Source organism: Perca fluviatilis, chromosome 2 (genome assembly GCF_010015445.1).
Source record: "Perca fluviatilis chromosome 2, GENO_Pfluv_1.0, whole genome shotgun sequence".
NCBI classification, from domain to species: Eukaryota; Metazoa; Chordata; class Actinopteri; order Perciformes; family Percidae; genus Perca; species Perca fluviatilis.
Genome location: NC_053113.1, coordinates 20,105,831 through 20,117,092, shown reverse-complemented (window position 1 = coordinate 20,117,092; position 11,262 = coordinate 20,105,831). Strand labels below are relative to the sequence as shown.

At 44.2% G+C, this 11,262-nt stretch overlaps 1 protein-coding gene across 2 annotated transcripts in view; it reads right to left on the bottom strand.

Annotated features, from left to right (window-relative positions):
- Positions 1 to 894: 894 nt before the first annotated feature.
- Positions 895 to 11,262, bottom strand: part of sik3 (SIK family kinase 3) — a 36,178-nt gene continuing 25,810 nt past the window's right edge. The window contains exons 14-26 of one of the 2 annotated variants that reach the window (XM_039823999.1): positions 11,124 to 11,197; positions 9,848 to 9,982; positions 8,464 to 8,605; positions 6,549 to 6,668; positions 5,988 to 6,046; positions 5,617 to 5,726; positions 4,903 to 5,042; positions 4,642 to 4,766; positions 3,066 to 3,847; positions 2,670 to 2,824; positions 1,757 to 1,886; positions 1,542 to 1,668; positions 895 to 994 (exon numbers count right to left, since the gene is read on the bottom strand). In XM_039823999.1, coding sequence (XP_039679933.1) covers positions 1,547 to 1,668; positions 1,757 to 1,886; positions 2,670 to 2,824; positions 3,066 to 3,847; positions 4,642 to 4,766; positions 4,903 to 5,042; positions 5,617 to 5,726; positions 5,988 to 6,046; positions 6,549 to 6,668; positions 8,464 to 8,605; positions 9,848 to 9,982; positions 11,124 to 11,197 — 2,094 coding nt within the window. In that variant the 3' untranslated portion in view covers positions 895 to 994; positions 1,542 to 1,546. The remainder of the gene's footprint in view (positions 995 to 1,541; positions 1,669 to 1,756; positions 1,887 to 2,669; positions 2,825 to 3,065; positions 3,848 to 4,641; positions 4,767 to 4,902; positions 5,043 to 5,616; positions 5,727 to 5,987; positions 6,047 to 6,548; positions 6,669 to 8,463; positions 8,606 to 9,847; positions 9,983 to 11,123; positions 11,198 to 11,262) is intronic. The other variant, XM_039824007.1, reaches the window with a different exon arrangement.

The window sequence follows — 11,262 nt, the reverse complement described above, 5'->3', positions numbered from 1 at the left end:
ATGGACATTAGCCGTAAAAATGAATTTTAAAAGAGAAAATGAATGCTAGAACAAGAAAGAAAGAAAAAAAAAAGAAGAAAAAAAAAACACAATGAGAGAGCTGTTTGTCCTGTGCGATGTCACTGAGCTCCATCTTTGGAGAGAGCAGATTTTGTTGCACGGTTGGAGCCTGACCCTAAACGCCCGCCACCCGGCCACGAAGGGGCCGCTGCTGAGGAGATTCCAGGCCGCTCCGGAATGATCTGCTGCAGGACAGCAAGAGAGGGGAGAGATGGAGGAGCAGACTGAACCTCCAAGACGCCTTTCTCCTCCGCTCACCTCTTGATCTCAGTCATGCACACGCCACCACGCGCACGCACACACACACACACACACACACACACACACACACACACACACACACACACACACACACACACACCTAATGTGAATACTTTGGGTTTGTGGCAGCATTGTGTATGTTTATTTGTGTTGTTGGACTCTATGTTCTTGCAACTATGACTGTATCAATGCGTTGGCCAAAAAGGCACATAATGAAGTATGCCAACAGTTAATAGAAGACGAAGGGTGAAAGGGGAGGATTAGGTCAGGGCATCGGGTGGGCGTGGGGGGCAGGTTTGTAGGGGGGGCAGTGAGGGGAGGGGTTGAGTCGAAAGAGGGAGGAGTGGAACCCCAATCTACCCATGATGGGAAGTGAAAAGAGGAGACGACCTGCGGCAATGAATGCTGGGTGTCTGTGCAGAAAATGCTGGCACACCGACCTTTGAATCCCAAGGCCCAACCTGTGACCCCCAACCCCTCTAATGTCTACACCCACCCGCTCTCCCCCTCTCTTGGGCAGACTGCCCTCCCAAGGACAGATGGAGACAGACATATGGATCGTAGGCGGCCCCGTTTGGGAAGAGAACGGTGGTTTGGCGTGATGCTGCTCAACTCAAGTCAACACAACTCAGGATGGCTGATATGGACCGCTGTACACAGGATACACCCCTTCCTTAAAGGAGACAGAGGGAAAGAAGAAACAATTAATATTTGGAATCATCTTCCCTCCACTATAACTTACTTGTACTCCCTTTAAATCCTTAGATTATTGCTAGGGAGGGATTCATTTTTTTTTTATAGACACGGTCACTTTTCACAAATAAAAATCTGCAAAGGAGTTAACATAAACAGATAAAATGGACAAATGCGTGAAAAAAAAAGACAGGTACTAAATGTTAAGTAAACCATAAAGGCAAGGTCAAGAGCACTTAATACGTCGTAATTTTATAAACTATTAAAATGACTTCCACAAAGAATTTATGGGGTGCCAGAAGGAATCTGTTGGACATGCTTTGGCTGTTATCCTGCACATTTAGGATTAAAGAGGTGATACAGCTTGGGGCCACACAATGGCCTTAAAGATATGGACAAGTATTTGCAATGTGACTGCTAAATGCGTTCATAGCTATTTAAATGATTCCTGGACAGGATTTGAAGATAATCTCCCACTACCACGCCTGCCTGCCTGTCTGCCTGCCTGTCTGCCTGCCTGCCTGTACCTGTGCTAGACCCCGGCCTGCTCCATGCTGTACTGCAGGTCAGGGGGCTTGTAGCTGAGGAGCATGTCACTGGTGCAGGAAGATGGGTAGCAGGCTGCTGCATGGAGCTCCTCTTCGACGTCACACACTGCATGAGAAACACACATTTTACTGATATGGACAAGCATATATAAAAGATGTATATTCGGGTAGACGAATGAATGTCTCCTACGGACCCAATTCTTCCCGCTGGTGCAGCTGCTGGCTTCCTGTCAGTGACGTCTGGCTGAGAATGTCTGACATGCGAGCGGAGCTTAGTGCCTTCCCGGCCAACAGGCTCATCCCCGACATGGGCTCTGCCTGATCCTGGACAAGAAGTAAAAAAAACTGTTTTAGACAGGAAAAAAAAACAACAACAAAAAAACAACAACATACAGATCCTTTTACTGGCTTTTAGCAGCTGTGATGAGTCATAAAGAGCCGATGATTTGGTATGCTTAAAGCAGGGCTGTGCAATTAATCGAATTTTGATCGCAATTTCAGCTCCTAACGATCACAAAAACATCACCAAGAAAATTATTATTATATAAAGATTTATATAAAGATTTTGCACATTACATTTAGCAAGTAAACTCTTCTGTTGTCTTGTGTTCTGAAGGGCAATTCAAAAACGTCAATGGGAAGATAATGGAAATTTCAGTTTCCAGTGGTTTCACTGTTGATTTGTTTAATTGTTTTTTGTTTAAGTTAAATATAATTGTGATTATGATTTTTTTCCATAATCGAGCAGCCCTAGCTTATAGTGTGTCGATGCTCCCATAAACATCTAAACAAATAGGACTTTTAGGTTCATTCAGTCATGCAGACATTTGCTTTCTGCCTTCAGCTATAAATCTACTAAGCAGGCTCTCTCCAGCACTGCACTGGCAAGCAAGATGAGCGGATACATTAAACTCTCCAAAATAAACCCAGCCAATATTAATATGAGCTATAAATGTGAGATTGGTCCTACCATCCTTTTTGAAAAGTATCATACTCAGAGTACAATGAAAATCCCATTTTTATTATATATGCTGCAGGCTTATCTACAGCTAATAGCAAAGTGTGATCATCACGGTCTGTAGAAACTTGCAGCAAAGTTTCACTCACATAGGCATCGTCACAGGTCTGGATGGTGTGGTGGCGCTGTAGCTGTCCACGGGACCTATAGGCGTCACCCTGGGGACCTCGCGAATAGCCCACACCATTATGATCAGGCACCTCCATGGCCTGCCCTTGGGGCCTGCACTCCACATGCTCAGATTCTAGTAGTAGTAGAAAAAAAAAAAAAGAAGTATATGTGGACACCGAATAAATTGTACTGTGTAATGATTTTTCCAAGAAAAGTAAAAAATAAACTGCTCTGATGCTATTCTTAATGTCGGAGATCTTTTAATGTAAGCCAGAAACTCAAAGACAAAAAGGTAAACAAAAAGTCAGTCAGTAAAGACAGACAATGTGAATGTCTGTAGACCGTTTTATAACCGCTGCGTAAACAGGTCTTACCTCTAGTTGCTGGAGCATTCCTTAGGAAGGCACCATGCCTGTGTGTAGGGGAGCTGTAGGGCGGGGTGCCTCCTCGGGGAGGCCCCAGGAGCTCATGACCTTCTCCTGCCTTGGCCAGCAGGCCTTCGTGTGGGTGGTGGTAGCTAGCGGGCGACTCATCCTCCTCCATGCTCTCCGAGTGAGTTAAGCTGGGGCAAGGTGTCTGGGCCGGGTGCTGCTGTGGCTGGACCTCCGGTGGTCGAATCTGGAGGAGGTGGTGGTGGTGGTGGTGGTAGTGTTGGCCTCCAGAGGCACCCTGCGGTGTCGGTGGCTCCAAGCTCTCACCCTGGCTCATCTGGTGGAGAAGCAGCATCTCTCCATACTCTTGGGGTGCACCGCTTGGTGGCGTGGGGGTTGCTGGGCACGGCCGGGGGCTCTGCCTCTTCAGCAGGGCAGCCAGGTCTGGGGGCGGCAGCCTGGGGTCGGCGTGGCCTGTTAAAGAGTGGCGGGGGGACAGAAGACCCTGCAGGGTGGGAGTGACGTGCTGTTGGGGAGGGCGGTAGTCCAAAGGAGTCGGGGAGAGCAGGGCCTGCTGTAGTGTAGAGGGGGTACCGTAGCTGCTGGTCCCTATCACCCCGCTCTGGTAATCCTCCAGGCCAGGGACGTTGAGGGAAGCTCCCTGCAGGTAGTGGCTGTAAGAGCCGACCGCTCCGGAAGCGCCCCGGGAGGCGGCGTCGCCAGAGAAGAGGTGGGGATTGAACTGAGCCTGGTCATAGCCCGATGTGAAGCGGCCAAGGCTGCGACTAGATAGGAGGGAATGCGGAGGATTATTAGCTACTTGTTGTCCAACATCAACATGCTCCCAAACCTTTACACACAGTGCAAATAGTGATGTATTTGCTTTTAGCTTTCAACAATCTACAGAAGGCCTTCATTAAATCACCGCACGCGGACGGCCTAGCAAACACAGCTCAAGTCCAGGTTTAAGTATTCACTGAGAGGTGTAAAAACATTTCCAAAAAGGATACATTTTGATTAAGTGTGTATTTAAAGATTGTTACATGTTCTCTCAGTGGAGACAGTGCTGGTTACAGAGGACTGTTTGTGGGATGATGATATCAGGGATTACAGGATCACTAATCTCCTACTTCAACTGACCCCTACACATACTTCTAAAACACTTCAATCCAATCACTCACCCAGCTACACTGAGGTGGAGAATTGTTGAGGATGTCATCTCAGCAAAGTCGATGGGGGATTTACATTTATTTTTAAATACTGTTAACAAATAATGTTCTCAAAGTCCGTAATCTCACACACAAGATCTCTGGCCTGAGCAACTGTATTATTGTGTAAGTTTCAAAATACATGGCAGAAATGTTCAACACCAACAAAACAGTGAGAAACATACAATGATGAACATAAAATGACAGCAAATAGCATGAAGGGGTCTGTTCAGAGCGGCGAGGTCATGGAGAGTTATGGAACTAAAATAAAACTAAAAAAGGATGAAAGAAGACACAGAAACAGTCCATTGATATTGTCGGGAGGGTTTGGCCGGCATCAGGGGACGTGGTGACAGGCTGGGTGGGGTCACCTGTGCGTCTCGGCGTTGTCTGCGCTAAGCTGCTTCCCCAGGACTCTGTGCCCTGGTGTGGACAAAAAGCCGCCCTGTCTCTGCGCTACACCTCCCAGCTCCACTTCCTGAACCTGAATGGTCACCTGTACAAACAGTCAACGTTAATATTAATTATTGATCACAGTATCAACTTGAGACCTTCACCTTCAGAGAATATATTTAAAAACAATACACGTAACCATCAGCAGAGAGACAATATGATTGGCTCTTAGCGGTCACCTGCTGTTGTTGAGGTACACCCTGTGCCAATGGGCGAGCAGATGCTGCTTGTTGAGGCAGGGCTGTGGAAGGCGGGCTGCCACTCTGGCCCTGATAGAGCGCTGGAGAACCGTGCTGGTACTGCACTGGTGACGGACCTCCTGGGAGAGGAGAGGAGTCATGAGGGCAAGTTTTCTTTCACCCACCAAAATCCCTCTGGCAATGAGAGCAGACTTTTACAAAGAGGGAAAAATTAAGTTTCCCCCAATCGGAAAGTTTAACCTGAGCAAGTTCAAAGTCTTACATGGATCGATTCATAAACCCTTGCTTAATTTTATTTGTGAAGTTTCCATAGTTTAGCTGTACATTTGTAATACTACTTTTCAATTAATTGTTTGGATTGGTCCTGACTGGCATCCTAACTAATGGCACTGTTACAGTGAGTGAATAAGATCAGTTATCTTAACACAGTAATCACAGGTTATTGTGTTTTTGATGACCGACGTGTTTACTCACCTGCCACCCCTGGTCACACTTGAAAAAACATTTTCCATGAGTCAGCATAAACTAGACCTTCTAGTACATCATTCATACACTGAGCTTTGAAATAACCAGTCATCAATGTATAAAATCTGTTAGAAGAGTATGATGATCTATCCATTTCTAGCCACCATGTCTACAGTACAGTTACAAGGTAAGAAGCATTTTAAACACTCTAGCCATAGTATTACTAACCATGCCCTTGCATTATGCCTGCTGAGCCAGGCGGAGGGCTCTGGTTGGGCTGTCTGAAGAGGTGGTTGCTGGGATGTGTTGGCGGAGGGCTGGAGGGCTGGATACGCAACCTGAGGGAGGACGGGACAGAGTAGGAGAAGAGAAGAGAGAGAAACGACAATGATGTAACACTTCAGTCGATAACACTGCACCACAGTATCAAGATTCATTGTTCACCGTTCAATAGCTGATGAGTAGAGAGAAAGAGAAAAAGAAAAAAAAAAAAAGAGAAAGAGAGAGAGAGAAAAAAGAGAGAGAGAGAGAGAGAGAGAGAGAGAGAGAGAGAGAGAGAGAGAGAGAGAGAGAGTATGTGTGTGTGCGTGCTCTTTCACCTCTGAAGCTGGTGGGTTAGGTGACTGGGCTGGTTCTCTCCATGGCCTAAAGACAGACTCTGCAGGTAAAAAGAAATTAATTTTGACTCAAAGCTTACACTTTGCACTAACCTTCATCTGCCCATTGCACATACTATATACTGTATTTCTTAGCATTCTGCACTAAACCCATTCAGCCTCCTTTCTCTTATACTGAACAGCTATTTTGTATATATTAGTCTCTGTTTCCGTATGTTTATTTCTTATTAATGTTTAATATGTTTGTTTCTGTATGTATGCACCTATCACCAAGGCAAATTCTACGTGGGGTAACTACTGTGGCAATAAACTCCTTTCTGATTCTGAAGCTTCAGCAATGCAGTGTGCATGTCCCAAAGAAAGGAATCAATTTGAGGAGACACATGAGGCCACAGTGCAGGATAACCAAGCCTCATGTGAACCAAATTAATAGCACTTTCTACAAAGAATCTATGCTTTACAGATACCTGCGTAGTTCAACATAATGCATGCATGATGTAAAAGTTGCCGTAAGCTAAGTGCTAACTTGTCAGCTTCAAATACCTGGATTTGCTGGTGGAGGATTTGTTGCTCTTGCTGGTAGAGGATATGCTGTTGCTGGGTGTGCTCCAGGAATCGCTCATCCTGCTGGGCAGCATACATTTTCTGGAGCTGCTCACACTCCTATTGGAAACCCAGAAATGGTCCCCAAAAATTACATTTACATGCCAACAAGGGAGTAATTTCATGTGTTGGATCTAGAAAAGTAGCCAACACTTTGGGGGGGAAAAAAGGGTTCCAACAAAGGCTGCAATTTAGTTTTTCTGAGCTTACTAGGAACAGCTGATTAATAAATAACAAAATCTACTGCATGTCATTCTTGTCTTGCCAGAGTCAAAAATATCAACAGTAATTATTCACTTCATCAACAGCAAGTGGCAATATGTAACCTTTGTTATGTTATATTTGTAAGAAATCCCCATCTTGCTAGCAATAATAACGACAGTAAACCTAAGCATTTACCAGCACAGGTGCACTCATACATTTAGGCTAATGCTTTGTTTAATGACATTAATCACATTTAGTTAACAAAACTAATTGTGCTGCAAAAAGCACAGAACGCAAGTCCAAACCAACTTCCTGCTACATGTAAGTGAGATGTTACAACCTATTGTCTCAAAGCACTTTGTGAAGTCCAAACTCATGAAAACAACATGCTTGTATGACCAGCTACAACATGTATGATGTACTGTGAGGTCATGTAACCACCCCTGCACGTGTTTACTCATTTTTATGTCATTAGGGGCCCACTGGGTCATGTGTGTGTTAACTTCTTCTCTGCCCATATTAACTCTCTTAACACTTGCAATGACAATCCCAGCACGTCAGTGCATGCCTAAAATGAAGCACTGACTGTGAACATGATGATTATCCTCCCTACCTACGCCTCCTACTGGGTGAGCTAATCCCATTGCAGTGTCACTGTGAATGATGTGGTTTCTCAAGCAGCTTGGCTCAGGTGAAAGACTCAGGTAAGACTTGGGAAAGACTGTGCGTCAAGTCTAAATTGTATCAGTGTTTAATAACACTGCTTAGATTGGTTCACTTAGTTTACACTTTGGACATCACTTTATTACCAATAGGAAAAGTAGGATGAAGTTTAGTCAAGTGACATCTGGATTAAATCTCTAGACCTTTTTTTTTTTTTTTTTCTTTTTTAAAATCAGGATCATCAGACATTTGCCCTTATTTGAAGGAAAAAAACTGTATGGGTGGTAGTGTTTCAGACACCATAGGACAAATGTATTTTAAGTGCTGACAAATATTTTAATTTGTAAAAAAATAAAAAAAAATAAAAAATACTGCAACATATCTAACAGTTTTCCCTATATGGTGACTGCTCAAGCAAGGAGGTGTTATGTTATTGTATTGGATAATATTTGCCAACTGAAAAAGAGCAGACATTTTCTATTTGTCATTTTCCTTCCCTGTTGGCCATGCTCATCACAGTAGACAGTGGTCCACCTCAAGTGGGTGACTGCTATTACACCGACTGCTGCATCACTGAATTTACCTCAGCTCGTAAAGCAGATTTGCAATGCCAGGGGACTTTGGTTTGTGTTCCCAAGAGTGTCCCAATTGCATCAGACTAGCCGCAATGTATCACCATTTCTGCACTTTTTGCCTTGAGAGCCAAATGTGCGTCACTGTTCGTAAGCGCCAAACAGCCCTCCTTTTATGAATATTTGAAAAGGCAGGGGGGTTAGGGCAAAGCAGAGTACAGACCAGAGGGGGATTTCTGAAATCTTAGCAGAGTCATTGGTATTAATCAATAACCCTATTGATCCTCCACCGAAATGCTGCCTTATTTTCTCCTCCGGACACTGAGAAAAAAAACAACTCAATGTATCTTTTCATAAAGCTAAGCAAGCAAGAAAAAAGCAGATGATATTAATATATATTAAGTAGGGTGATGAACCTGTTTGAGTTGTTTAATGAGGCTGCTGTTCTCTAGATGAGCCTTGAAGGCCTGGATGGTGGCTGCGCCATCAGAAAACCGTCTGACAGGTGAGAAGCGCTCCATGGGGAGATGAAGGGTGTTACAGTCCTTATAGCTGGATCTGAGGAGGGGACCACAGGGAGCAGACACAGACGTGTGTACACAAATACACACGCACCCACACATGCACACAAATTCACAGCATGACAGATAACACAAACACATTGACACACACATTCAGTCACACAGACAGAAACAGACACGAGAAGCTTGAGCTCTTTAAACCTGCACAAAATTATATTAAATATTATTATTATTAAATTATAAGTTACAAGTATCTGACAGTGATATATTGAGTGTAGAAAGACACTGAGAGCCCAAAATTCACAAAACTCATACGTCAAACATATGTCATCCTTTAAATGATGTCATCCATCCGGTCAACCATGACAGAGGAGGAGACAGGTTATGGAGGGAACTTTGAAGAGGAATTGAGTAGCAACTCAAGTGTTTGGAAGTTGGTCCTAATTTTTTTGAGAGTTGGACAGTGACTAAATTTCATATCACTTGTGAACCCTTGGCACATTGTCTCAGAGGTCATTGCACCTTGTAGGAGCCCAATTGAGCTTTGGGTTTATTTTATGATTCTTTCTTCTGAAAAGTAGTGAGTATGTGTGTGTTTATTAGCAGTCAATGAGACTAAATCTTTCAGGATAATAAATGCCACAGCTGATAAGTATATACATACCATTGTTAATGGAAGTTCATCTAAGGGCAACACTGCCAATATAGGACGTTAAAAAAGGTTCTTGAGGATTTTTTCAACAAATTACCTCTTTTTTTAAGCACTGCAAAGTGCTTTCCTAGAATTTCAAAAGACTTTATAATAATCTGCGTTGGAGGAAGATGGTACTTTTGGGGGACAACAGCTAGAATTGAACAATACCAAAACACAAAAATATGACTGCTATTAAATAGAAATTACTCATACACGAACAATCTGCTAAATCTGAACCGGTCACATACCTGCTTTACCAGGTTTATGGGAAAGGAAAAAGTTATTTTGAATTGTGATTTACTGGTGATGTGGATATATGTGTCATGTGCCCACGCTCCACCTCAAACACCACTACTGACAAAATATCCTTTGTTTTCGGAAGGTGCATAACCTTCACCTGGTAAGAGTTCATCCTCACCCATGTGTGTGTGAGATCAGCTGTGTGTGCAAGTAAGTGAGTGAGTGAGTGTTTGTGTGTGCGTTTGAGAAAGAGAGAGAAAAAGAGTAGGCTTAATATGCCCCTCATTAATTGTGAGTCTGTGTGTGTTTGTGCATATACAGCTCGGAGCGGGCGTGTCCCCTCACCGGGTGTGTGTGTCGGGGGCCCAGCCCCCCCTCTGGCGTAGGCCCTGGAGCCGCTGCGACTCTGCCGAGGGCTCGCCATGCGATGTGCTCGTGAGCACGTGCGTCGTGTGCCGCTTGGAGCGGTTCGCCAGGTACCTGGGCCGCAGGGAGGGGGGAGGACGGGGGTGAGGGTGGGAGACAGGAAGTAGCGCTGGTCAGCTCTCTGTCCTCATTGGCTAATGGAGACGGGGGGAAAGGCCCGCCCCTTCCCACTTCTGCCAATGGGTGCCATCATTCATATCATCTTAGCCAATCAGAAAAACATAAAATAAAATTACACCATAGATGGATGTTATAGCTTATGGGTATCCCACAACCACCCAATTTAAGGATTGGACTGGATGCCATTTTTTTTTTTAAATCATTGGTTTTGCAAGCTTTAAAGTTAGCAAAGCTGTGTGAGAAAGAGTGAGGAAGTCCAGAGAATAATTTGGCACTTACTGAAATAAAAGATAAAGAAGCTCTTGGCCAAAGAGTTTGAAAGACAGATGGATTTGGTGGCAGATTAAGTTTGGAACTGTGGTAGAAGGCAATTGCGCGATGGAGAAAGGAGGAGAGATGGGGTAAGCACCACAGCAGAGTGGCCACCTCCCTGGGAAAAAGCAGAGCAGCCGAGAGGCACTCCCTCCCAGCAACCCAGGACACCAGCGAAGTCTACAGAAGATGCTGTCTGAAGAGGACCAGCTGGTAAACCCTAACCTGGACTTCCAACAATAACCAATCAAAACTACATATACTAAACATGTGCCTATCCTTAACCTGGCCTGATTTCATCTCCTATGTCAAAGCTCTTATTCTGGACAATTTTTCTGACTTTTTGCATAAATATTATTAACCATTAACCTCCACTGCGTGGTTCTAGTGATGTTGGGTAAGCCCAGTGTTGTTGCTTTTTTTTGTATTCAAAAAGTTATTCATGTAACTGGATTTAACACATCCCCCCTACTCTACTACTAAATTTGCTGACTAAGCCTTTGCTACAAGAAACGTCCTGCATGTCACTAGCTCGATGTATGTTATGCCTGTAAAAGGTTTGATTACATAGTACATAATAATACAAAATGTATCAAAAGCGATGCTTTGAAATAATTACTATTAAGCTAGCCAAATTCTCATTTCAACATTTATACAGAACCCACCGACCTGTTGTCACAGGTTACGGGCTCTCCAGAGTATCCTGTTTAGACAGCACCCCTGTACAGTATACCCCTTCACCAAAAACATCATCGTGGGTTACCTCTGTACCGCCTCTTGGTCTGGCTCTCCGTCTGAACCCTCCTCATCCACCGGAGCTACTGCAGGGATAGGGTGCTAAGAGAGGCAAAGAGTTTACCAGTCAACACTACTACAGTTTATATGAGGGGGAATATACAAAT